Source organism: Phocoena sinus, chromosome 2, assembly GCF_008692025.1.
Source record: "Phocoena sinus isolate mPhoSin1 chromosome 2, mPhoSin1.pri, whole genome shotgun sequence".
Classification (NCBI taxonomy): domain Eukaryota; kingdom Metazoa; phylum Chordata; class Mammalia; order Artiodactyla; family Phocoenidae; genus Phocoena; species Phocoena sinus.
This window is the reverse complement of record NC_045764.1, coordinates 166,980,878-167,008,403: the sequence shown is the minus strand read 5'-3', so window position 1 is coordinate 167,008,403 and position 27,526 is coordinate 166,980,878. Positions and strand designations below refer to the sequence as shown.

Below are 27,526 nucleotides of genomic sequence, written 5' to 3'. Positions count from 1 at the left end.
CGGCCTCGGTGGTGCCTGGTGGACCACTCCTTCCCATTCCTGGTGTCAGGTTCAGCCATGCCGGTTTCTGCTGCCCCTTCCAGCAGCCCTGCTCTCCAAGCCCTGTGTCCAAGGCAACGCTGTCTCTTTGGCCATCTGCTGACCTCCCATTCTCCCTGGATTCCAGATGCAGGATTTCCCTGGCGCTTTGGTCTGCACTGCTGATTTGGGACTCCCTGGTAAAGGGGTGCAGATGTGCGCCCCCAGACATACCTTCACGGCTCAGCCCACCGGCCACCTCCTCTGAGTGGACTTCCTGACCGCCTGCTTGAATAACTGTACCTTCATTTGCGCCCCTGCCGCACTCTTGGTCATTCTGGAAGAGCTGCTGTTCTCTTATGCCTCACTGCCCCGTGGTGCCCGCGTCTGCCCCCGAGAGCCTTCCCTGCCACCCTGGCCTGGGGTCAGGTGCATACACAGTGACAGCTTGGTTCTTGTGTGTTGAATGAATGACTGTGAAGTAGCCTGGCCAGGTCCCCGGCATCAGCGAGGGGATGAGACGAGGGACAGTGCGCAGGGGTGAGCAAGGCATTGTCCTGGGAGATTCCAGGGGAGAGAGGCGTGTGCTCAGCAGCAGGCCGGCATGTAGGCCATGGGTGCCCAGAGAACCAGCCCCTCAGTGCTGCCTGCGGTGGGGCGGGGAGGGAGAGGCCTGCGAGGAGCCACCAGGCCTGAGAGGTGAGGGGTTTGCAGGAGGGTGGGGACGTCCAGGCGGAGGGGCCCACCGAAGCCTGGGCCCAGCGGTAAGGGCCCGCTGCCCCATGTGCTGCAGCTGTGACTTGTCCTCTCCCCCCGGTGAGTTCACTGCCACGGCTCTCATCTCAGTTTCTGACTTGATCTTGCTGGGCGGGTCAGCACGCATCCATTCAGCCAGCAGGGACATTTGCCGAGTCCCCACCTCACACGGGTGACTAGGACACGCCCCGCCCTCTGAGGAGGGGAAGCAGAGCAGACAGATCATCTCAACCCAGGACGGTCAGTGCTATGGCAGAGCCCACCTCCCATGTCCGTTCCTGGCAGAAGGTTCTGGAAATGCAGACAAATAAATGAGTATAGGCATAACCGGGCAGAGGGACTGGAGTCACCTTCTGAGGACGCTTGTAGGCTCCCCAGAGAGAAGGAGAGTTTTCTGGGTCAGGATCAAGGAACTCAAGGGTCTCCTTGCCTTCCAACAAATCCTGCTGCTTTACCTTTGGGTTTTCCAGTGTCTCCCCCTCCTGCAGAGACAGGAAGGGGTGGTTGCCATAGGAACTGCTGGATGCTGCGGGATCTCCCTCCTAAATCAGCCAGCCTCTGACTGACTGGCTGGGGCAGGATGCTGAGGGAGGGCACCGCAACCAGGGTGTTGGATCAGAGGTTAGGAGGGACCTATGGGGAAAATATTAGATCGCTTTTGGGGGCTCACACTTTGGGGGTCTGGGACCCCGGTGTCAGAGCCCACTCTTTTTTTTTTGGCTGCTGGGTTTTTTTTTTTTATGTTGGGTCTTCGTTGCTGTGCGCGGGCTTTCTCTAGTTGCGGCGAGTGGGGGCTACTCTTTGTTGCGGTGCGTGGGCTTCTCATTGCGGTGGCTTCTCTTGTTGCGGAGCACAGGCTCTAGGCGCGTGGGCTTCAGTAGCTGTGAGAGCCCACTCTTTTCTTCCACCCCTGGCTTTGGAGAAAGGCTGTGGCCAGCACTCCGTACCTCTACTGCTTGACAGGCATCTGTCCTATGTGCACACCCCACCCCATCCTCGGTCCCCAGCCACTCGGTCCCTGTATATTCCTGCTTCTTCCCTCCCTACCCCCATTACTGCCCTGGTTCTACACCTTTCTCTTTGCCCCCGTGCTGCCCAGGAGCCCTCCTGCGCCCTGGTCTTATCCTGCTACACACGCATACATGGCCTTTCTCTCCCATTACAAACCCTCCCTGGCTCCTGAGACCCCGAGGGATCTGTGTGACCCTCTTTCTGGCTTCTCCTCTGTCCCCAGACTCCCACCTCTTCTCTGACCTGAGCCCCTTCACACACGCTGGCCCCATCGCCCGCTGCTCAGGATCAGTTCCAGTGTGGCCTCTTCCCTGACGAAGCTCGCTCTCTTTCGGTTACACCCCTCACCCCCGACCCTGGCTGTCCTCACCCCTTGCATGGTCCTCCACTCCTGCCTGGGCCACCCCTGTGGTCACTGTGTACTGATTCCTGGTTGGTTTTCTCTCTGCCTTCGGCCCTGGTCCTTATGCCTGTGCCTAGCAAGGGGCCAGGCCCAGAGGAGGTGCTGGGGGATGTTTGATGGGAAGAGTGTCCCCTATGTGCAACATTGATAAAGGCTCCTGCTAAGATGAGAAAAAGTAACTGCGCGCTAGGCTTGGCAACTCTGTGCGTTGATACAGTGGCTGTTTCTTCGAGTTCCTCTGAGGTGCAGCTGTGCTAGTGCAGTAAGTTTAAACTCGACGTCACCCCCTCCAGAACCTTCCTGAACCTGGTCCCCCCGCCCCCAGGCTTAGTTTGGGTGACCCTCGGGTCTTCCTCTCACCTGTAGGACTGCAGTTAATACCAAATTCCACTTAGTCCCAGGCCTCTGAGCAGAATCTATGACAACACTTTTGCATTTGCTGATGTAAATTTTTTTTAACATCTTTATTGGAGTATAATTGCCTTACAATGGTGTGTTAGTTTCTGCTTTATAACAAAGTGAATCAGCTATGCATATATATACATCCCCATATCTCCTCCCTCTTGCGTCTCCCTCCCACCCTCCCTATTCCCACCCCTCTACGTGGTCACAAAGTGCTGAGCTGATCTCCCTGTGCTATGCGGCTGCTTCCCACTAGCTATCTGTTTTACATTTGGTAGTGTATATAAGTCCATGCCACTGTCTCACTTCATCCCAGCTTCCCCTTCCCCCTCCCCGTGTCCTCAAAACTACAGTGAGGTATCACCTCACACCAGTCAGAATGGCCATCATCAAAAAATCTACAAACAATAAATGCTGGAGAGGGTGTAGAGAAAAGGGAACCTTCTTGCACTGTTGGTGGTAGTGTAAATTGATACAGCCGCTATGGAGAACAGTATGGAGGTTCCTTACAAAACTAAAAATAGAATTACCATACGACCCAGCAATCCCACTACTGGGCATATACCCCGAGAAAACCATAATTCAAAAAGTCATGTACCACAGTGTTCATTGCAGCTCGATTTACAGTAGCCAGGACATGGAAGCAACCTAAGTGTCCATCGACAGATGAATGGGTAAAGAAGAGGTGGCACATGTGTACAATGGAATATTACTCAGCCATAAAGAGAAACGAAATTGAGTTATTTGCAGTGAGGTGGATGGACCTAGAGTCTGTCATACAGAGTGAAGTAAGTCGGAAAGAGAAAAACAAATACTGTAGGCTAACACATACATATGGAATCTAAAAAAGAAAAAAATGGTTCTGAAGAAGCTAGGGGCAGGACAGGAATAAAGATGCAGACTGGAGAATGGACTTGCTGATTTAATTTGTAGACCCTGGGAAAAACCTGCGACAGATTTCATTCCTCCGCCCTGCTTTAGGAAGTGGAGCCTTTGCCGTGCTCGCGGGCTTTTTCAGCTCTCTGCTTTCACTCTGAGTCTCTTCCGGGCGTCTCCTTGTCGAGGCCTCCTAAGCGCCTCTGAGCAGCTGTTGCCGCAGTGAGATGGAACTGCCAGGCCCTTTGCGGAAGGCCCGGACGCAGGCCCACCCCCGGCCAGAAGGGCTGGCCTCGCAGGGTGCGTGAGCTGTCCTGTCACCACTGTCGACCCGTTGACCTGAGCTTAAAAGCTGAGCTTAAAGACAGCTGCCCAGAGCCGTCGAGTGCATTGCAGTCTCCCCGTCACGAGTCTCAGCAACCTGTCAGGGTCACCACGTGCCACTCCGGGAAGTTGCTGATCAGAAGTGCGTCAGGCTGCCCCCTCCCGTGTGGTGTGTGGTGATCGATCCTTGGGGACTTTCTCCCATTGCAGGGCAGGGGTGGGCAGATACATTGCCTAGGATTTTCCGTGGTGGTTTGGTCAAGTTTCTACGTTCCTGTGACCCGGCATTCTCTAGAATTCTCCCAAGTGAGTTCGGGAAGGGTCCTAGCGCCAACTTTCTCCCTGTGTCAGTGGCCAGTGCACACGAGCGTTTTAAAATACTTGAGCCCGGCACTGAAGATGCCAGTTTGGCTTGATACTACCCAGCGCCTTTTCAAGCGATTTGGAGAGCACTGAACTTCTCTTTTCCATGGGATGGGTTTAATTTTTTAAAAATGCTTTCATTAACATTATATCAAATACCAGTTTGGACACTGCCTCAAGGGATGCTCTCTTTGGACTGGAAATAAATGATTATAGAAAGGATACTGCTTTGGGGCTTGAAAAATAATCTTTGCAGGCTTTGTAGAAGTTTGACTCAAAGTTTTCCTTTCTTATTGTTAAAGAGGAGGCACAAAGAGTGTGTATTTTTGGCCTGGAGAATTCTTAGCCGCTTGTGACGCGAGCTGCCAGTTGCCGTTCTGCAAAGATCGTGGAGATAAAGGCAACATTGAGATGTGTTTTCCGTTGTCAGCAGGAAAAAAAAACACCCTGGGCTGGGAGCCAGGGCTGGGCAGGGAGCAAGGGGCATGGTTTGGGAATCCCAGCTGGGGGTGGTCAGCTATTCTCATCCCACCAGCTGTGGGTACCAGCCCCGGGGCCCTCATATTACAGACAAGGAAAGTGATGGCCCCCCGTTACTCGGCCGGTCAGTGCAAACTCCTGACCTGCCCTCTTCAGAGTATCCTGGTTCTTGAAGTTCTTTCTTAAGCCCTCTGTTCTGTGAGGCCATAAAATCGACAACTGTGCATGTTAAGTGCTTCCAGTGTGTTCGAGGCCGGTTGCTGACACCTCACAGGTGTTAGCTTCCAGAGTGGTCTCTTCAGAGAGAACAGAGAGGTAACTCCCTGCCCAGCGCCCTCCGGGGGCTTCCCCTCCCACTGGGGACACCTTCCCAACTCCCAGTCCTGTCCTTGGCAGCTCTACACAACCTGCCCCATGTCCTTGTTTCCCTCCCCCTGAGACACCCCCCACCCCCCGCCGCAATGCAGCCTGTGCTCGGGGCCCCACCCGGCTTTCCCCGTTCCTCCTCCATCATTCCTGGGTCCTTCTCCTTGTTCAGGTCTCAGCTCAGATGGTGGGTCCTTGGGGAGGCCTCGCGTTAGTTCCCTGGGCTGCCCTGTAACGAATTCAGGATTGTACGGCTTAAACTACAAATGTATCGTCTCACAGCTCCGGAGGCTGGAAGTCGAGATCAGGGTGTCAGTGGGGTGGGTTCCTTCTGAGGCTGTGAGGGAGGACCTGTGCCAGGCTTCTCTCCTAACTTCTGGTGTTACTGGTGATCTTTGGTGTCCTTGGCTTGTAGATGCATCACCCTGATCTGCACCTTCATCTTCACGTGACATTCTCCCTGATGTGTGTCAGCACCCACATTTCTCCTTTTTATAAGGACACAAGTAATATGGAGTTAGGGGCCCACCCTACTCCAGTATGACCTCAGCTTAACGAATTACATCTGCAACGCGCCAGTTCCTAAATAAGGTCACCTTCTACGGTACTGATGGTTAGGACTTCGATCTAACCTTTTTGCGGGGGCGGACAGAACTCAACTCCTAACAGGCCTTCTCTGATGAGTCCGTCCCCCCCCCCGCCAACCCCAGTATGCTCTCTACACTGGTTTTATTCATGGTGTGACGCTTGATGGCCACCTGAAATTATTTTATTTATTTGTTTATTGTCCATCTTCCTCCACTAGAGCATGAGGTCCTGAGACAGGGACCTTGGCCGTCCTGTCCACTGTTGTATCGTCAGCACTCAAGCAAAGCCAGGCACAGACTGTTCACTCACAGGACCTGCTGAGTGAGTGAGCGAGTGCATGGCTGGATGCACGGGTGGGTGAAAGGATGAGCGAACGGCTGAAAGAGCGGCCCTGCGAAGCAGGTACTCTCATCATCCCCACACGCTGAGATTCCGAGAAAACAAGGCCAGGTTGAAGAACAGTCTTCTGTGTCTGATTCGTGAAGCAGTAGCGGTTTCTCTTTTATTTAAATCTTAAAGAGCAGAAGCAAGGATTGCTGTGATTGTGTTCTTGATGTTTTGAGAGTTTGTCAAATGAGACATGTCTCACCCCATGTGCTTTTGCACATCCTGCTGTCACGTTCTGCTCCCTGCAGACGCTCACCCCCACGGCCCGCGGAGTGCCGTTCTCTCACACCTCCATCACCTCGTTGGCTGCGCGTGTCGTTCGGGTGGAGGATGCAGCATGCGTTGGGTACCAACTTCAAGTCTACCACCTGGGAGGGAAGTTGGCGTCCAGGTCAGTCAGTGCTTGATCTGAAATCCTCGGTAGGAAGTGCAGGGAGAAAGGTGAGAGCCAGTGCAGGGCTGGGGTCGGGGGGGCTCTGGAAGAGGGGTGGTGGCATTTGAACTGAGCTGGCTGAGAGCTCAGATGGAGAGCCTCACCCCGTCTCAGCCCAGGCTTTAGCTTTGGGATGGTCACATGAGGTGAACGGAAGCCTCTCTGTGGGGACTGTTGTCCCTTTGCCTCTCTTCCTCATCTACCCTCTTGGGTCCTTGAGGGTCAGTGTCTGGTGACTCTCCGATCCTGCGTTATACTTGGTTGTAGACAGGCACACAGAGGCAGGGGCCCTCAAGACGCTCATGGTCTGCTTGGGAGGGCAAGACTCAAGCCCAGGAAGCCATGCGGGTGACCGAGGGGTGGCTCCTCCTTTGCTCTTTTGTGCTGTGGTTGGAGCCCGGCCTTTCTAGCCCCCAGAAGTTCGTGGCCTGCTAGCTTGGCTGAGAACGCAGCTACTGTAAGGCCTTGGGCCTCTTGAGCTCCCTGTGGAGGCCGGGCCTCGTCTCTGCGGGGTGCACGACCTACTGCTGGAACTGGGGCGTCCACATCACCCTGCTTGTCCCCTGGGCATGTATCCTTGTGTGCTCTGTGGCCCCAAGGCACCCTCGACTTTCTCACCCTGCCAGGCTCGGGGTGTCTGCAGCCTGTTCCTGGGGCCACTTGGACTTCTGCAGAAGACTTCGACTGGGGTTCCAGTGGGCCCTGTGGAACCCCCTTCCCTGAGCACCGTGTAGGCATACTAAGCTAGGGGACCTTGGGGGTCCTGGCCCCTGGGAGCCGGGACAGCGTGCTGAAAACAGAATGAGGGCGATGGCTGTGGGGAAAGGAGCAGGTAAGAGACTGGGGTCAGAAATCCCTTGGGCCTGCCCGCCACTGGCAGTGCCCTTGGGCAAGTTACCTTGTCCTTCTGTCTTCATTTTCTCAGTGCACAAGGGGGATAACATTTACTTGGAGGGGTGGCTGTATACGTGCTCAATAAACATTGTGTGAATGGATGGGTAGGTTGATGGGTGGATGGTCTGAGTCTCTAGCCTCAGGGAAGCATTGCAGCACATGTTAGCTGGTCTCTGGCACAGCCGGGCGCTGTGCCAGGCTATGCAGGGGTCACAGGAAGGAAGAGGACACAGTCCTGGACCTCAGCGAGGGCACACAGGCCAAGGAGAGCTCTTTTTCTGAAACTCACCGTGGTGTAAGCTTCATGCCTGGGGCCCAGAAAAGTCCGATCTGAACCCCAAGGGCAGTTACTGGTTGGTCTCGGAGGAAGCGGATCCAGCAAGCACTGTGACTGATGAGGGTTTGGAGGGCCTGAGAGCAGAGAAGTCTCCAGGAAGGGAGAGCTGACACTGCTCCTTGGCACCGTGCCTGCCGGAGGGCCTGCTGAGGGCTCAGCCCGGTACTAAGGCTTTGCCAACACTGTCTTAAATGCTAGAGGCAATGACTTCCCCAGCTGTTTGAGATAAAGTTGGCATGCAGATTCCCAGAACTTTGGAGCTGCACGCAAGGGACCTTCATCATTAGGCCGCTGAAGGAGTTGGCCCTTCCTCTTCCGGGGGAGAAGGGTTATCCACGCGTCTGCCTTAACCAGATTGTTGTTTGTTATGCTAGTAATTGGAGACCAGTTGCTGAGAGATTGGGGCATTGGGTCAGGGGGTGTTGGGGCAGAGGCTGCCGGGGTGACCAGCGTCTGTGCTTGGTCCAGCCTGCGGGTCTTGGTGGCCAGTCCCACGTGACCCCCAGCTCCTGAGGTCTCTGAGGGCCACTTTGAGCTCCTTTGGGAGGGAGAGTCGCTCTTGCTGGGAAGGGCCTTCGGGCTGCTCTCCCCTGTCATCTTCTGGAACCAACCCCGCCAAGCAACACGGGACTGGGGCTGCATCCTCCGAGGCCAGGCACCCTTTTGCAGTCTGTCCCTGAGGCACCAGACCTGACTTTTCTCTCAGGAGAGCCCTGCTTCTGCCCGGCGAGGCCTTTCCATGTTGCATGTGGCACTTCTGTCCCCGCTCCTCAGACCTGTGGAGAGTCCAGAGGAATAAATGAGACTCCTGCCCACTTGCCGTTCATCAGGGCCATTGAGTCTGGACCTTGGCTGAGTCAAAAACTTTTCATCTAGTGACTTGCATTGGAAGTCACAGCTGAAAACACGTCATCCGCAGGGGGTGAATTGAGGGGCAGAAAAGGGATGGAAGGAAAGCCCCAGGTGCCCGGGGCACCCTTTGGCTTAGTGGCTAATTGTCTGGCTCTGGCAGGAGAGAGACCAGGTTCCCATGCAGCTGTAATGGGATGACCTTGGGCAGGCTACTTAACCTGTGACCCAGTGTCCTCACCTGCACCTCCTGTGGTCAGCGCTTATTAGCTAGTCTGCGGCCCAAAGTCAGGACTCTGGGTTACTTATCATCATTAACAATGACGGTCCATTTTAATGGGGCAGCGTGAACACGTTGAGGAGTCTAATATGAGCTAGGACAAGTGACCTAGCTTTGCAGAATCCAAATTCTCGTCTGCACCTGAGCTCTTGTTAACAGTACATGGGGGAAATTTCCACTGGTCATTAGTAATGTGAAGACCAAGAATAGGGAAACGGAATAGCTGATCTTTTGGAGTGCACAGCTGAATAGGAAAAGCATGCCTCCTGCAATTCTCCTTTACTGTCACAATTTTACACACTCACCACGTCTGATAGCAGGTGTCGGGGGGCTTTTCCCACACCACGCGATCCTGCGACACCAGCTGGGTGTCCCACGGTTTAACTCAGTTTCGACCCTGACCACCTGGAGATGAGTGTCAGATGCCACGGGGTAAGGACTCAGTCCCACTAGATGAATCCTTGCAGACTTATCAGATGCTGATTGCAAGTTTAGGTTGTTACCTGTGCTCCTGAGCCCTCACAGGTTCCCATGACCCCCTCCTCTAGTTTGATTAATTTGCTGGAGTGGCTTCCGGAATTCAGGAAAACAGTGGACTTACTATTTACCAGATTATTATAGAGGGTTATGGGAAAGGATGCAGTTGAACATCCAGGTGGAAGAGGTGCGTCAGGCAAGGTGCGTGGGAAGAGGCTTCCGTGCCCTCTGAGCGACCCAGTCTCCCAGCGCCTCCACGAACTCACCAGCCAGGACGCTCCCTGAACCCTGTACCTGTGGAATTTTCTATGAAAGCTTCATCACAAAGGCATGATTTGTCACGATTTCATTTTCCAGCCACCTCCGCCAAAGGATAGGAAGTGGGGCTGAAAGTTGCAGTCCTGGCTTGATCTCATCATGCCTTGATCTTTCTGGTGACCCGCCCCTATCCAGCCCACCAAGTCCCATCAGAATAAAAGACACTCCTGTCATCCAGGAAAACCCCATTTGAAGACAGGCCTGTGTGGTCACCCCCCTCGGAACCTGAGTTTTCAGGCCAGAAGCCTCGTTGTCCTGGCACCGGTACACAGCTCTTGCACACTTGCTCTGTGTTGGGCTCCGTCCTAAGTAATTTACACACATTGACTCGTTCAATCCTCACAACAGCCTGAGTGGGGACCCGTGAGAGGGACACAGAGCTTAAATAATGTGTCAGGCCTCATAGCTTCATAGCCACTCCTAACGATACCCGGCTGCCGAGCATGGTTGTGAAATGGTAACCACACCTGCCTGATGTCCTCACTGGCTTCACTTGCGGCCTTTGCAGTTGAGAGGTCAGTTGCAGCCTGTCTGGGTGTTCGGAGAAGTGTAGGCTTTTTTTTTTAGCAGCCCAGGCCTCTGGGTAGAACACCTTGCCTGTTGCATCTAGAGAGGATGAATGGCCCCCAGCGGGAGCAGGTGTGGGAGCCAGTTTCCCTGAGTCCCTAGCCTCTCCGATGAACCTGCTTCTTTTGTATCTAGCTGGTTATTGATCATGTCAGGGAAGCACGCGCGGGAGTTTGGGAGCGAAGGGAGAGCTGGAAGTACAGCCCAGAGAACCCTCCAGAGAGCTGAAGCCCTCTGCCTTTGATCTCATCTCGGCACCCCCCGCCCTTCCCCCATCCACACTCTCCCCTCTGGGGACTGTATTAGGGTAGACTAACTGCCAAAGCCGGCAACCCCAAATTCTTAGTGGCTTAATGCACTGAAGATTTATTACTTGTTCATACCACAGCCGAATTCGGGTCCCCTAGGCGTTGGAGTCTTCCGCTGGGTCCTCGGCTTCCAGCCTGCAGATCAGACATGAGAGAGGGGCGGTTATGGGCCACCCCTCACCCTACTCGCCCCTTGCCCAAGGTGCCATTCAGGGGCCAGTGCTGTAGGAAAAGCTCTTTCGGCTGAGGTGGTAGCTTAGGGCACCTGAGGCATTTGGAATTGATAGATACAGGAGAGGGTTTAATGTAGGTGAGTCCTGCATCTTTGCAGCTGCCCCCTCTACCTGGATTACACCTCCCCTCCGCTGCCCATCCCTGGAGGTCCCATTCTTCCTTCTCCCCTTCATGGCTTGATCTGGACACCTCCTCCTCTGGGAGGCTATTTCAACCCTCTTAGCAGAAAAGAGTCACCCTGCTCTACGGAAGGTCCCTCCTCCTTGGTCTGCATTGTTCACTCTGTTCTTTAAAGCTGCCAGCGCATTTAGCAAACGTTTACCGAGCTCTTGCCTGGAGCCCCGGTTCTAGGTCCTGGGGATGCCAAGCCCCAGCCCTGGTCTTTGGGGATCTCACGGTCTTGTGGAGGAGACAGAGGGTTAAAGAAATGACTTTATACTTGGAAGTCACAGTGCAATCCTGGAGGGATGTGCAAGAGGGTCCTGGGGACACGGGTGAGACGAGGGAGCCATTAATTCTTCCTGTTTGGGGAGGGGTGAGTTCAGAAGTCTGGAAAAGGATTGAACTTCTGAGCTGGGACTTGGACGATGAGTAAGAGTGCACATGTGGACAGGGGGATGCGCGGTGGGGGACATCCCAGGCGGAGGGCTCGCTCTGGCAGAGGAGCAGAGCACCGCCCCGTGCAAGGTCTGGGGCAGCTGGGGCTGCATCCAAAGTGAACAGAGATGCTCCTACGGCCGCCTGAGGCCCTGAGTTGAGGGGGCAGGGGTCGTCGTCTGTGCCTGGTGCACAGGTGGGGTCCAGAAAATACTTGTCCATTAACAAGTGACCAAGCAGGAGCAGGAACTTGTCTGGAGGGCTCACGTGCCACATCTCTAAACGGAAAGTTCTCATCCAGCCCTGGGAGGTGTAGTTACGACATCCTCATTTTATGAATAGGGAAACCGAGGCACAGAGCAGTTAAGTGACCTGCTCCAGCCCAGAAGCCTCTGAGCCGGGAGGGGTTTCCAGGTGTCTGCTGTGCCCATTATCCCATCCTGTCTTCCTCGACCAGGTGGTGGGGAAGGCGGGGGTAGGCGGAGACCAGCTCACCTTGGGTCCGGGCCTGGGCATGATGGGGTTGCTTGTTTCGGAGGTCAGAGGTGACTGTTAGGCCACCGGGGTCCGCGGGCCTTTGTCCCATCTCCTCCAGCCCTCCCCCCACCCTAGTCCGCCTCACTGCCTTCTTCGCTGAGGAAACAGGGGCCCTTGTTCCCTCCGAGTTCTGAGTGCTCACAGAACAGCATCCAGCGTTGGCCTCACAGGATGGCGTGAATTGGAAACGTGGCGCCTGCAGACCTCCTCTGGCCACGGCAGGCGGCCCTTTCATCGGGACACTTTGTGACTGGCTGAGAGGGACCCTTTCTGAGGAAGAGAACAGGTCCCTGGGAAAGTTCCCTTTTCTGCGAACAGAGTGTGGTCAGAAAAACAAAATGGCACAACTGAAGTGAGTTCACTTCCACCCGAGCCCCCATCCCCACTGCATCTGGGAAGCGAAGCCTCTGAGGTGCCTCCCCTGGTCCCAGGGTTCTCTTCTGTGCAGCATGCTCCAGCTGAGGGTCCCTCGTCTCTGACACCCTCCCTCCTGAGGGTCCCCTCTCCTGCGGTATCTCCCTCCTGAGGGTCCCCTCTCCTGCGGTATCTCCCTCCTGAGGGTCCCTCCTGTGTCGTCCCCCCTCCTGAGGGTCCCCTCTCCTGCGGTATCTCCCTCCTGAGGGTCCCCTCTCCTGCGGTATCTCCCTCCTGAGGGTCCCTCCTGTGTCATCCCCTCTCTGAGGGTCCCCTCTCCTGCGGTATCTCCCTCCTGAGGGTCCCCTCTCCTGCGGTATCTCCCTCCTGAGGGTCCCTCCTGTGTCGTCCCCTCTCTGAGGGTGCCCTCTCCTGCGGTATCTCCCTCCTGAGGGTGCCCTCTCCTGCGGTATCTCCCTCCTGAGGGTCCCCTCTCCTGCGGTATCTCCCTCCTGAGGGTCCCTCCTGTGTCGTCCCCCCTCCTGAGGGTCCCCTCTCCTGCGGTATCTCCCTCCTGAGGGTCCCCTCTCCTGCGGTATCTCCCTCCTGAGGGTCCCCTCTCCTGCGGTATCTCCCTCCTGAGGGTCCCTCCTGTGTCGTCCCCCCTCCTGAGGGTCCCCTCTCCTGCGGTATCTCCCTCCTGAGGGTCCCCTCTCCTGCGGTATCTCCCTCCTGAGGGTCCCTCCTGTGTCATCCCCTCTCTGAGGGTCCCCTCTCCTGCGGTATCTCCCTCCTGAGGGTCCCTCCTGTGTCGTCCCCTCTCTGAGGGTCCCCTCTCCTGCGGTATCTCCCTCCTGAGGGTCCCTCCTGTGTCATCCCCCCTCTGAGGGTCCCCTCTCCTGCGGTATCTCCCTCCTGAGGGTCCCTCCTGTGTCATCCCCTCTCTGAGGGTCCCCTCTCCTGCGGTATCTCCCTCCTGAGGGTCCCTCCTGTGTCATCCCCCCTCTGAGGGTCCCCTCTCCTGCGGTATCTCTCTCCTGAGGGTCCCTCCTGTGTCGTCCCCTCTCTGAGGGTCCCCTCTCCTGCGGTATCTCCCTCCTGAGGTCCCTCCTGTGTCATCCCCTCTCTGAGGGTCCCCTCTCCTGCGGTATCTCCCTCCTGAGGGTCCCTCCTGTGTCATCCCCCCTCTGAGGGTCCCTCTCCTGCGGTATCTCCCTCCTGAGGGTCCCTCCTGTGTCATCCCCCCTCTGAGGGTGCCCTCCTCGGCAGGGTCCTGGGTTCTCTCCCACGTGCGCCCACAGCCTGCTGAGTACTGCTCCTGAGGGTGCAGCCCCAGAGGGCCTTCTCCCGCTTCCCAGCCAGTGGGGAGAGACCGCTGGCTCCTTGGGGTAGAACCCCTCAGGATGACCAAGGCTTGTCTGGTCCCTCGAGGAAAGGTGGTGCTGGAGGGCCATTCATTCATTTATTTTGCGGTACGCGGGCCTCTCACTGCTGTGGCCTCTCCCGTTGCGGAGCACAGGCTCCGGACGCGCAGGCTCAGCGGCCATGGCTCACGGGCCCAGCTGCTCCACGGCATGTGGGATCTTCCCGGACCGGGGCACGAACCCGTGTCCCCTGCATCGGCAGGTGGACTCTCAATCACTGCGCCACCAGGGAAGCCCTAGAGGGCCTTTTAGAGCCACTGACAGCACTGCTTGTGCCCCAGCAAGGACGCTGCCGCGATGCTGAGCAGAGACCATCCAGGCCTGACGTGTGTCCTGATTGCTGTTCTCGTGAAAGGGTTTCACTGGCACGAAAATGCTTGGAAAATACACAAAGGAAGGTGGCCGGCTTCCAAAACTCAACTGTTTACCTTCAGTGGGGCGGCCGGGAACGTGGGGAGCTTATTTTCCAAACAGCCCATGGTTGTCAGGTCTACAGGCCTTGGGTGATGCCAGGCGAGCGTGAGCTGAGGGCATTTCCTGCCCACCTCCTTCCCCAAACGCACTGGGGCCCTGGGTTCCTCTCAGGGGCTGACTCTGTCCCCTCTTGCTGCATGGGAAATGTTCTCTCTGGGATGGGTTTTCTGAGGCCCGGGGCGCCCTGCCCAGCATCACCATGTGACCCAGTTCTCTTCTATCCGTGGCTGTCTTGGTCTGAAAATATTGGCTTCTTGTTTTGGTGCCTGTCACAGTGGAGCCGCAGTTACAACACAAATGGGCTTGTGTCTGTGGCACCTCTGAGAATGAGCTGTCCTTTGCCCGTGTTCCCACTTCCCACCGGCTGCTCTGCCTTCCTTCCAATTCTGTTTTATTCTGGGAAGTGGAGTTGGATGGGAATGTAATAATGAATCCGCGGACAGAACTAGAAAGGTCCTCGGAGTTTCCTGTTTTTTATCCTAGGGGAAACTGAGGCCCAGGGATGCCGCTAGGCTTTTGCACAGGCCCCAGGACACCTAGCAGCTTGGCTGCGGGCCGAGCCCATTGGTGTCACTGTGTGTCCAGGCCCCAGCCGGGCCACCTCCCACCCGCGAGACCTTGCCCGGTCATTTTTCCTCCTGGGCTCTAGGTGTCCTGGTCTGTGAAGGGGGACCATCACCCCCAGCTCCTGGCTGTGCTGTGAGGACAAATGCCGTTTCCCTTCCCCGTCCAGGAGTCCCAGAAGATGGACAGCCTTCTCAGCTGGTCTCATTTTTGCTGTTTTGTACACAGGCTAGTCACCACGGGGAAGGATCGGTGTCCTTCAGTATTTTCTTTTGGTGAAGTCCATGGGATTTTTTCAAATAGGTAAAATCCCTTAACATCTTTCCTGGCAGACAGTAAAAAAGAGGAGTTAAGGATATCAGCAGAAAAGAGCTGGCACATTCCGAAGCCTTAACGGAAAAAGAGTTTAAATGAGGGAGGATGGCAAGGTATGGGCAGGGTCAAAGGAGCCAGCGGGAGGTGGTGAGGCACCCCAAGAATGGCGGGCTGTCACCACCCCAGGCCTCAGGGGACTAGGGGAAGGAAGAGCTTAGGGACAGTGGTGGTCTTGGGAGAGGGGCTGCCCTGCGCAGTGGGGACGGTGGGAGCAAACACCCAGGCCCCTCTCCCATCTTCTGCTGGTGCCTCCAAATGGCCGGACTCGGCCAGCAGCCAGAGGACAAGGCAGCTGGGTGGTCGTGGCTGTAGACGACAGCGTCCCGTGGCACAGGGCAGGCATGGGGCGTGGGACAGGCCCGGCTTCAGCTCTGCCTCTGCCCTCTCACCGTGAGGTCCCAGGCAGGTCTCAGAAGTCTGTGTCTGTGGGATTCCTTCTCACTGTGTGGTTTGAAAATGAAAAGAAATGAACGGACATACGTTTTTAGCACAGTGTCTGCCTAGAGCTGTCACCATGATTTCTTTATGAACGACTTTGAAACAAACAGCTGGGAATCCCAGAGGGAGGCCCCCCTGGGGGTGGGGCTGAGGGCAGGGATGGGGCTGGTGGCCGTCTCCGGCCTCTGCTGAGGCCACCCAGGGGGTCAGCCAGGTGCCGGGCTGGCGCCGTCCCCTCCAAGGGAGCGGGCCACGCAGCTGGTGGCGGCCGCGTGCCGGGCGGCAGACATCTGGCCAGTCAGGAAGCTCGGTGTCAGGCGGCCCCGGCTGTTGGCAGGTGCTCCTGTCTTGGGGGTCAGGTGATGTCGACTGTCTGTCAGCCAGCAGCTCTGGCTACCCCCGGGGCCTGATCTTCCTAACCCCACGCTCTTGAAAAAATAAACACGCCCCCCCAGGGGAGCCGTGCCTCAGGGACCCCAGGCAGCCCGGTGCCCCCTCACTTTGTCATCATAGGCCCTGATCTCAGTATGAAGTGCCAGCTTCTGGTCTCTCAAAGCAGCAGCTCTTAGATTCGCGCAGATCACAGCTTTGCCGAGACTGTGTGTAGTTTTGTGGAGAGAGTGTCCGCTTGCATCTCAGTTCAGGTCTGGCCGTGTGACTTCAGTCATTGGACTTGACCTCCCTGGAACCCTGGTGTCCCCACCTGAAAAACCTGGTGGTAGGGCAGCTGCAGTGTGGCCAGTAAATGCTTTCACAGTGACTCTCCCTTGATCCACAGAAAACTTCGTCACCCTGATTCCACGTGTGTATTTTCTGTGTCCCGGGCCGCTTGGGGCTCGGGGACAGAAGTGTAAACACAGGGCTTGCCCCGGAAGGGCTCCAGGTCCTCAGCGAGTTCATCCCATTCGTCCCGTCCTGTCCCACGAGTGCCAGCCCTCCTCCTGCCCCCTCTCCGTGCCATGCGGACATGCAGAGGAGACGGCATAGACGGGGCAGCGGGCTCAGGAGCTGAAGTTGTTCTTTTTCTCTGTGTCTCCCGCTTGTAGCTGAACCTTAGCCGGCCAATCGAGGAGCAGGGCCCCCTGGACGTCATCATCCACAAACTGACCGATGTCATCCTCGAAGCCGACCAGAACGACAGCCAGTCCCTGGAGCTGGTGCACAGGTTCCAGGTGCGTGGAGGGGTGAGGCGGAAGGCCGGGAGTGGTTCTGTGCATTTCTAAAGCCGTGGAGCTGCCTTGCCGTGTACTGTGTACACACGGCTTGTACACACGGCTCTGCCACTGCCAAGAAGACATGGGCTTGTGGTCGGGCACTTCCCTGCCGGGGCCTCCGTCTCGTCGGAGGCGAGACGGGATTGAACCAGGGCATATTTGGAACCCGCTCTGCCCTCTACGCTTAGAGACCTGATTTACCGATCTGAGCACTGCAGAGTCCGCACGTGCCTTTACGTCCTCAGCGACACACAGCCGCAGCCACAGGCGTTGAGTTGGCACAGGGGCGGAACCCTCTTGCCAACCCTGAAGAAAGGGACCCCCAAGGGCCTTTGAACTGGAGCGGCTGCCCTTGGCCCCTGAGTCCTGCCTTGGTGGAGAACCCCTCTCCGAGCTCACGTCTTTGACCCTGAGTGCCCATCTCTGAGCTGGGACCAAGTCTTCTTGGCTTTTCCCTTCTCCCTTCCCCATTTCCCCAGTAGCCTGGGTCCTGACCCCACGGTAACCCGCCCACCACCTTGGGAGGTGCTGCCATTGCCGCTGCTGACTTGCCCTGTGTTTTCTGTGTTGTGGACAAGAGCATGATTCATTCCTCAGGAAAGCGGCTCAGGGGTCATGAAAAACAAGGTCACGTTATCAGTGAAAATGCAGCCGAGAGAGAGGGCCTCCCTGTGGGAGGGATGCTCGAGCCAGCGCTTTGCAGTGTGTGATAACCGGAGGGTTGACGTCCTGTCTTTCTTTATCAGGACAAAGGGGACTCTCATCACCACATAGCAGCCCTCCTGCTGACAGCATTTTCTTCCCCCATGTGTCCAGGGTCGGTGGCCTCAGCCTCCCTCACTTCCCTGTGGCTCTCGCCCCCTTCTTGACCAACTCTCGCAGATTCCCGCTTCCCATGAGCCCTGGTGGCCCGTTTGTGGCCCTGCTGGTGTCCTGTCCCACTCCCCCACACAAGTGGGGAGGTGCGCTGTCCACACGTGGTGCCCTGCAGGGCCTTTGCCTGGCCAGCAACCTGAAGTCTCTTCCGCTTCCATGGGGCTGGGGGGCCGTGGGGAAAGGCGTGTTTGGGCTCCTCTGTGAGCTCGCCAAGCCTCAGTTTTCTTATTTGTAAAATGGTGTTAGTACCAGGAAAACCTCATACCGTGTTGGGAAGAGTAAACAACACGATGCGTATGAAATGCTTCACCCGGTGCTCAGGCCCCAGCCAGTGCTTAGTTGGTGGTCGATACCAGTGTGATCACATGACCCCCTCGAGCCTCAGTTTCCTCTTCTGTAAAATGGGGTTGCTGCTAGGTCCTACTTCTTAAGGTGGGCAGGTGGCTGTGAGAAGTAAATGTCTTTGAGTATGTAGAAGTGTCTAATGTTTGCTGAGTTCTTACAGCTGCTCCCACCACTACTGCCTGTGTCATTACTTTCTTAGATAAAGGATTGGGAGTTAGGGAGGAGCAACCACCCCTGGGGGACCTCCCATCGCCTGCTCCCCGCAAGCACACCCACAGCCCACGGCGCAGGGCAGGTGGTGGCTGAGCACTAAAGGGGAACTTGGTCCCCTGTGTTCCTATTCTTGTGCAGAGAAGGTTGGAGAGCATGTCAGGCGGCACGTGGGGACGTGCAGCTTCAAGGGTTTCAGCCACCGGCTGCGTTTCCCAGGGAGGTGTCGGCTGGGTCCCAGGAGTCTGTCCCACCCAGGGCACACACAGCAGCCGGCCCTCAGATGCCTGAGGTGACCTCAGGATAACCTTCCAGCCTCAGTATCTCCGGGATAAATTTTCACTGCCGTCTGTGCTTGAGCATGAAGCGGATATCTGCTAAGGCCGGGATGTTTCCTCTTTTGAGAAGACCACGATCCTTTGGGGACAAGGGTGACAGGCTGCACTTTGCACAGGCCCTGAGAAGAGAGGAGAGGGGCAGGGGCCAGTGGAGAGAGGGACCGAGAGGTGCCAAGTGAGGCCTGCTCAGCAGCACGCAGGCCATCCTCCTGCCACGGGGCCCCGGGCTGTCGGCGCTGACCTGGTCTTCCCACCCTGCGCGAGATACGAGATTCAAGTTCAGAGCCAGGCCATAGACTGACACTTGACCTTGACCGTGCCGTTGTTTTCAGATTCCTGTTTTAATATTTATTCTCGGGACATGAACAGGGAGGCGCGGGCTTAGGTGCGGGGAGGGGCCCAGGGTCAGGAGAGGCAGAAGGACGTTCAGATTTCAGAGACTGGGAAGCAGGTCCCCGGGCTTGGGTTTGCAAAGCTGGCCTTTCTGCATTTTGTTGTAAGAAAACAGAGAAAGGTGGTTTGCCCCAGAAGGGGCTCAGCTCGAAGGGCCTTCACCAAAGGCGATACTCGGGTCCCTGGGGAAGTGGCTTGGGGCTGTGTGGGTCAAGATAGATGAGCTTCTGAGATGTTTCTGACAGCCCTAGAGCATTCTGCCCATGGGATGCTTCCATTAAACCTCCAGGACCCAGGGATGGACAGGAATTCTCAGAGCTGAGAGGTTATGCTTTTTTTCTGGCTGCCCTTGTGGACAGGTTGGGGGTTGTGTGTCTGGAGCTTATGCAGATCACTAAAGCTGGTTGCCATAGAAATCAACTCCCAAGCTGCCACCTCCCCCCACCCCCCCACCAAAAGGAATATTGGCCTCAAGAGGGCTTGGCGTGGAGAATAATCAGGATGATTCAGTTGTTTTTCTGCGCCAAGGTTCTCGTGGAGCCGACAGCCTGGTGCCGCCGAGGCTCTGCCCGAGATTCAGTTATCAGGGAACAGACCTGGACAGAGGTCCCCTGGGGTGGTGAGAGGGTTTCGTGGCCTCTAGAGCTGCTTCTTCAGGGGAGCGACCAGAACCTCCTCACTGTGGCATCCAGGGCCAGCTGTCAGGTGTGGCCCGGGGGCTGAGGGGGGTGGCCCTTCTGCTGCTGCCCCAGAATTGTTCGAAGTGTTATGGTGACTGTATTCCATGAGTCAGGTGGTGCCGTCTAGGTGGATCTTCCTGGGGTTTCCCTGAATGAACTCGGAAGGAGGAGGTTCGAGTCTAAACTGTCACCTCTTCTCCCCATCTTCATTAGCTGGAAGGATGTTAAGTGTCCCCCAGATGGCCCCTGGACCCCCTGTGTGACCACAGGGACAGCTTCCTCTGAAGTGGCACACTGCTTGCTGACCACCGTCCACAGGAGCCCCCAGCCCGGAGGGGAGGCCTCGGGAAACCAGGAACTGCACTCGCAGACCCCAGGGTGATGCACTAGCAGACGCGCAGACCTGATCCCCGCTCATCCTGACTAAAAACTTTCTCACCTTTTCATCGCGATGATAGTGAAGACGGTAGCCTCTGAAGTGGCCTGTGAGGCCTGCAGTCTGGCCGCGGCCTCCCTCCCCCCCTCCCCAGCCTCATCTTGTCCCACCCGCCCCTTCCTTGCCTTGCTGGCCCTCCTGCAGCAGATGCTCAAGCTCTGAGTTCTTTTCCACCTCAGTGCCTTTGCACAGGACGTTCCCTTAATTGGAATTCGTCCCCACCCCCAGCTCTCAGCTCAGGTGTCCCTTCCTCAGGGATGTCTCTCTGATTACCTGACTTAGGACACATTGTCTGTCCCAGGCCCTTAAAACTTTGCACCTTTCCTTCCCTCCGTTTGGAAGTTTGTCATTCTCTACTGGTTGCTTCTGCCAGTCTCGCCATTTGGAGGTTATAGCTCAGCAGGAGCAGGGATCACGTCTGCTTCAAGCTCCCCGGGTGTCCCCTTTGCCGCACACAGTGCCTGGTACGTAGGAGACACGTCTACGTGTCTGTGAGGTGAAAGAGCGTCGTGGGTGCGGGGCTGGTGCAGGGCGCCCATGCGGGTCAGGGGAGGGATAAAGTGGCTCCAGTGGGTAGCTGGGCGGGGGCGGGGAGGGCTCACGAGGCAGACAGCGCCGCCTTTTGGGTGCCTGTGGACCTCCCTTCGGATGTGGGGACCTGCAGGACCATAAGGCTGGAGAGAGTGCTTTTCACACCAGGCTGTGGGGCTTGGACTTTATCCTGAAGGCTCAGGGTGGGAGCGATAAGATCAGATTTAACTGGAACGAGAGGCCCTGCTTAGGAGGGGGAATTACCAGTGCAGGATGAACTCCGAGCAGTGGGGACACTGTGGTCATAGGAACCTGGCAGTTTTCTGAGATGGAGAGGGACTCATGCCATTGGAGGCTCAGCAGTGCCCCCTCCTCACTCCAGGGCCCCTGTGGCCCTGAGCGTTCTTGCTCAGCCGTGACAGGCCAGCCTCTGAGCGGTCCGGCCCGGCCCTCCTGGGCCCGTGCAGGACGATGCCCCGCCCCCCTCACCTCTCGGGTCCCGTCAGCTGTTTGGTTGTATGAAGTGGATCTGGGAGGGTGCTCTTCCCTCGCCGCGGGGATGTCGGCAGAGAACGCACACTTTGCACATTGGTTCTTCGTCCTCATTACCTGAAAGGAAGTAGCATTTCAGTAGCCCAGCTCCCTACCCCCTACCCTTATCCTTTTTTTTTTTTTTATAAATTTATTTATTCATTTATTTATTTTTGGCTGTGTTGGGTCTCCGTTTCTGTGCGAGGGCTTTCTCTAGTTGTGGCAAGCGGGGGCCACTCTTCATCGCGGTGCGCGGGCCTCTCACTGTCGCGGCCTCTCTTGCTGCGGAGCACAGGCTCCAGACGCGCAGAGCTCAGTATTTGTAGCTCACGGGCCCAGCTGCTCCGTGGCACGTGGGATCTTCCCAGACCAGGGTTTGAACCCGTGTCCCCTGCCTTGGCAGGCAGACTCCCAACCACTGCGCCACCAGGGAAGCCCCCCTTATCCTTTTAAAAAACAAGTTTATTGAGATGCACATACCATAAATTCACTCTTTCAAAGTGTACCATCCAGTGGTTTTTAATGTATCCACAGATGTGTACAACCATCACTACAGTCAGTTTTAGAACATTTGCATCACCTCAAAAAGAAACGCTGTACCCTTTAACTGTCACCTCCCGCCCACCCCAGCCATAGACAACCACCACTTTCTGTCTCTATAGATTTCCCTGTTCTGGACTTTAATATGCATGGAATCATATAATACACCATCTTTCGGAATTCCCTGGTGGTCTAGTGGTTAGGACTCCACGCTTTCACTGCCGAGGGCACGCGTTCAATCCTTGGTTGGGGAACTAAGATCTCACAGGCCATGTGTAGAGGCCAAAAAAAAAAAAAAAGACAATACCATCTTTTGTGACTGGTTTCTTTCCCACAGCATAATGTTTTTAAGGTTCATCCATGTTGTACCGTGAATCTGTGCTTCTTTCCTCTTCACGGCTGAATAATATTCCAGTGTATGGCTAGACCGCATCGTGTCTGTCCAGTCATCAGCTGGTGGACATTCGGTGGTTTCCATCTTTTGCCTGTTATGAAGAACACTGTCGGAAACATTCATGCGCATGTTTTTATGCATACGTGTGTTTTCATTTCTCTGGGGTATACACCCAGGAGTGGAATTGCTGGGGCAGGTGGTCGGTTGAGGAACCGCCAGACTATTTTCCCTGGTGGCTGTACCATTTTAGATCCCCACCGCATATAAAGCTTCCAGTCTCTCTACATCCTTGCCGACGCTTATCTGACTTTGATTTAGCCATCCTAGTGGGCGTGCAATGGTATCTTGTAGTTTTGAATTGGTTTAAAAATTCCCTGGCAGCTAATAATGTCAAGCATCTTTCTGCATGTCTGTCAAACACTTGTATATCTTCCTTGGAGCCCTCCTTATACTCTGTGTGCAAATGTCTAGAGCCCTCAGATTTGCCTTTTTCCTCCTCCAGACTGTTGGGCGCTGATAACTGGAGCCCTTGCCTGGCCTCAGAGCTGGCCTCCCCACTGCTTGCTGGCTGGCCTTTGGCATGTGCTCAGTTCCCTCATCTATAAAAAGTGGACAGCTGTCGTCCACACCTCCCAGGACTGTGGAGGGACTGAGTACGTTAACACGTGTCCAGCCCTCAGAGCACTGGTGATCCTCAAGGCGTGAGTTGAGAATCTGCTGGGGCCCGGCCCCGGGGCAGGAAGCGGGCCCGCGTGTGGCCCGCCGCTCCCTGGCGGTGTAGCTGCAGGCTCCAGTGTCCTCCTGAGATGCTGGAGGACATCGGAGGGGGTGACTCGCAAGACCCCTCCCTCTCCGTTCTGTGGGGATTGGCTCGGCCGCGCCGCAGTAACGAGCAGCTCCCGGGCCCCAGCACAGGCCTCCTTCTGCCCTGTACCGCACACCCTCCGAGGGCTGGCTGAGCTCTGCTGCACGTCTGGGACCCGGATGACGGGCAGCTGCTGATGGGTCCTGGTGGCCGAGGGAAGAGACCTCAGTGAAGCTCGTCCTGGCTCTTAGCTTCTGCCCCAAAGTGACACAAGCTGGGGACTCCTAACATTTCAGTGGCCACACGGCTCCTCCAGGCAGGGATCAGGGAAGTAGGAGCCGCCTGCAGGCCGGGGAGCCGAACATGGTGAACAAACAGTACACCGGGCCCTTTTCTTCTAAAAAATAAAAAAGACGCTTCAGCACGTTAACATGCATGATGCCCGCGGCCCCAAGTGCATGCAAGCGTTCACCACTCTTACTGTTAGCGCCTGGCGTGTGAGAACACGTGTGAGACACTCTGCCCAGCTGGAGCACTTAGTGACCACTCAGTTGTGTTGGCTTGTTATCATACCATGACGATAGTCCAGCAGCCTTATCTGTGACTGTCGGTTGCAGCCAACCTGAGAGTGCTTAGAGAAGTCAGTGAGACAGTGATTATGAAAGTGTCCCCAAGTGAGAGTTGTGCTCTGTGACAGGGGGGTGGAAATATGGACTGTCCGTAGAGGCAGGGCCGGGTGGCCTTCAGGGGGACTTTGGATACTGTGCCTGGCTCCACCGCTCACCAGCTCACCCACCTGGGCCTCGGTTTCTCCGCCCGCCACGCCAGGAACACGCCAGGATGCCAGCAGAAGACGGTGGCATTGAGAGCAGTGGTACCCAATCCAAAAGTCCATTGCCGTGAACAGCGGCGATCACCTCCAAGACCACAGCTCCGTTTTACTCCGAGACCCCTCTGGCTCCGAAATGATTTCACAGCTGTGTTGACTCAAACCCTGTCGACCTCAGATGTTTATGAGCAGCTGCCAGCACGGGGCTCTGTACTGTGTGCTGTAGGCGCAGAGGGCAAGTAGAAGAAACAACAGTTTTTGTTGTTGGAGGCTTTCTAATCTGATTAAGAAGATGACATCTAAACCTATCAAAAGTTAAGTGAGTTTCTGTCTGTCTTGGGGGCAGTGCCTGGTGGCATGTGGGCCTTCTGGGCGGGGGTCAGAGCCCTGATCAGCAGGGAATGATTCAGGTCGTCACCATGGAGCTACGGGAGAGGCCACCGTTTCCCGAGCACATCCCAAGTGGCCCTCTCTGTCTTGGGCACTCCACATCTTGTATCTGTCTCATTTGATACTTATATGTCAATCCATGGGAAAGATGGAATTACTTCCCCTTTTTTTTAGGTGACAAAACTGAGGCCCAAGGAAGTTAAATCACTTGCCTACAGCCAATCAGTAAGAAGGCGGCTTGTGCTCTCTTCAGATATGCTTCGGAGGGGCTTTGGCAGGCAGCGGATGGAGCCCTGGAGGGTTGAGAGCCAGTGGTTCCCGGTCACTGTCTAGCATTGCTCTGACATCGTTGCTGCCACACGGTGATAAAATGTTGGCCGGCAGAGGCCAGGGGAGGCAGAGCTGGGCAGATCTGGTGGCCCTGGCCCGAGGACAGATCCTGTCCTGGGGAGGCTGTGAGGTCAGCCTCCCCATGACTGCTGCCCTGGGTCACGAGGCCCCTCCTCCCATGGCGGAAGTGGCCACACAATCCACCCATTGTGCGTCCAGGCCAGGCCAGCGGGCAGTGGCTGTGAATCTCTCATTCTGCCCCAGGGAGCTTGGGGCCATTTAGGGCCATTGAGTGTCTGCAGGGCCTTTCCCTGTGGCGGGGGAGGCCAGCCCCCCAGGAAGACGCACAGCTTTATGACCCTGCCTGTTACCTGCCCAGAGCAGAGATGGACTTTGTACAGCACTGGGTGGGGCGGTGGGAGGGACGGCCACGCGGAAGCCTGAGCTCACCCGGCGCGCTGGCCGTGGTCCCTCTGTGTGTGCGTGGACAGTCACCATTTCACAGCTCAGGGTTGGAGGTCTTCTGGGTATTAGAAATACTAATGTTTGCTACTAATACATTTTCCCAAAGTCATAGGGAAAACTTGTGTATACACATTTCAGGGTTCCTTAGTTCGGCCCTGTGGACGTGTTGGGCTCCTCGAGTACCAGTATCTGGGTTTTGGAGATTGGGAACTCCCACCAAGAGGTCTGTAGTCCCGTGGGTTCTTTATTTCAGGAACATCTACGGCAGGAAGGTGTCTTCCACTCTCCTCCTGGCTTCATTGGGGCCATGACTTCCTGACTTGCTTCTGTGCCACCCATGTGGTCTGTGTGCCCACGATAAAGGCCCATGTGGTTTCTTTTGACTTTGTGTAATAAATCACAAAGTCTCTCACCAGCCAAGAGTAAAGCTGCTCTGGTGGGCCATGGGCTGGGCCTCCGCTGACCTCCGTCCTCTGGAGACGGACAGAGTGAGCCACAAGGACCTTCTGTGAGCCCCTCCCACGCTGGCTGGGGTCCATGCCCCCTGCCTCAGGCCTCACACACTCCCTGGCTTCTAGCCCCTGACCTGGCCAGTATCTCGCAGTCTCTCCATTGATCCATGAGATCATTCGTCAAATAACCACTGTGTCATTCATTCCACAAGTCTTTTTTTTTTTTTTTTTTTTTTTTTTTTTTTGCGGTACGTGGGCCTCTCACTGTTGTGGCCTCTCCCGTTGCAGAGCACAGGCTCTGGACGCGCAGGCTCAGCGGCCACGGCTCACGGGCCCAGCCGCTCCGCGGCACGTGGGATCTTCCCAGACCGGGGCACGAACCCGTGTCCCCTGCATCGGCAGGCGGACTCTCAACCACTGCGCCACAAGGGAAGCCCCATTCTACAAGTCTTAATTGAGCACTTGCTGTGTGCCAGGAATCCTAAAAGACATCGCAGATACAAAAAATAAGACAGGTCAGGTGGATGCAGCCCCTTTCCCCACGGAGTGTGTGTGTGTGAGTGTGTGGGTGGGTGGGTGTGAGTGAGGGTGTGAGTGTGAGTGAGGGTGTGTGTGTGAGTGTGTGAGAGTGAGGGTGTGTGTGAGTGTGTGGGTGTGTGTGTGTGGCTATAGGGGAGGCAGGGTTGATGCTAAGGAAACACAAGTAAATGGAGGAAAAGCACCATAGTCTCCATTTATGGTAAGTTCTAGGAAGAAGAAAAATCAAGACCTGTGATAACAGGGAGGGTGTTATCACCTCTCTGAGGAGGTGACACTTGAGCCAGGCCTAAAAGGCCTAGTGAGCAGGGGGAGGGAGTGAAGCAGGCGAGGGGGCTACGTCTGCCAGGCCCCTTGGCAAGACGGGCGCAGAGAGGCCTGCGGACCTGGAATGGGCTGGTGCAGCTGAGCGCAGCAGTGGCGGGAGAATGTGCGGACCGAGGGTGCGCTGGCTGCCGCTTCGAAGAGGGCTGAGGGTGTGCAGCAGGAAGTGAGACCGTTGTCGCAGCGCTAGGGGTCATTGCCAGGGTCACGGCCGGCAGCAGTAGCTGTCTCTGTTCTCTATTCTCCTGCGGCCGGAGGCCGGGAAGGCGGGGTGGCCTCGTGCAGGGGTGAGGCGCCCAGGCCTCCCCCGGCCCAAGTGGCCCCGCGTCCCAGAGTTCAGCGTCACACTGCGAACTCTGCTGTGGCTCCAGACGACTCCTCTCTCCCCGCCAGCAGCGCTGGGGTGCCCCAAGTCCTGGCTGTAGCCTTGCTCACCCAGCAGGGCAGGAGCGGGCGCCTGCGCTTGCCTTGGGAACTGGGAGTCTGACTCTGGCTGGAGGGCTGTGGCCCCGGCTGGGCGGGCAGAGCCGGCCTGTGGCCGGGGTCCTGGGAAGCAGCCTGAAGGCAGGGGCCGCTCCCCAGGCTCACCTGGACAGGTGTGTGGAGAAGGCGCGCATGGTTAAGACGGGTGCTTAAGAAGTGAGGGGCTGCTGCTGAGCCGGGGCGGAACCGAGCTGCTGGGACCAGGCAGCCCCTGTCCACTTCTCACTTTGCTCAGCTGTTGGCTGTGACACCTGGTCACATAACCACTGGGACCCCCTCTGGTCCCGACAGTGACCCCTGAGTGGAAAGGCCAGCCTGTCCTGGTTTAGTGTCAGCCGGTGAGGAGATGCCTTCTCCTGGCTGGCACCCAGCCCTGCAGATCCCTCCCCAGTCCCGGAGGTGGTGTGTGGCCGAGGTCTCTGTCTGCCTGAGGACCTGAGTAGTGCCGTGGCACTGTGACAGGGCATGTGACATTTGTCAGGTGCTCAGCCTGACCGGGCACCTTGCCAGCCTCCCGCTGACGGGAGGTGGAGAACACATAAGTTTGGTGCTGAGGTCTGGGGACAGAAAGGGAGGTATTGTTCTAGTCGGGGGCCTGGAAGCGGGGGAGAAGGTGTTTGTTGTCTCAGATGGTAAAGTGTTCCGTTTCCTCCCCGCCCCCTCTTCCTCAGCGTTCAGGGTTACACTTTGATGGGATTGCTTTTCTTCATGGACTTATTGTGGCTCTGTCAACCACAGTGTGTCGTCCCCACGGGGACCCCGGTTTTCTCTCCTAGATGGCTGAGCGAGGCGCGTGTCACCGCAGACCGTCTGGGAAGATGACTCATGCGGATGGACAGTCGTGGGTGGCATCCGGCCTGGAGACGGGATGGGGGTGTCTGTGACCCGGGCACACTGGGGCGGGTGTGCAAGTCACACACCCAAGATGCTGGGGCCCAGCCCCGCCTCCACAGGTGCCCTGCTTCCCTCCCCCCACCCCCCATCTGGAA

The 27,526-nt window shown here is 56.6% G+C and overlaps 1 protein-coding gene across 6 annotated transcripts in view; it reads left to right on the top strand.

The window, feature by feature from the left end:
* ITPK1 (inositol-tetrakisphosphate 1-kinase) overlaps positions 1-27,526 on the top strand; it is a 164,244-nt gene that overhangs the window by 78,187 nt on the left and 58,531 nt on the right. For all 6 annotated transcript variants that reach the window (XM_032622611.1, XM_032622612.1, XM_032622607.1 and 3 more), the window contains one exon: positions 16,481-16,606. Coding sequence is in view for 4 of the 6 variants with exons in the window: in XM_032622607.1 (XP_032478498.1) it covers positions 16,481-16,606 (126 nt within the window). In the remaining 2 variants the exon portion in view is untranslated. The remainder of the gene's footprint in view (positions 1-16,480; positions 16,607-27,526) is intronic.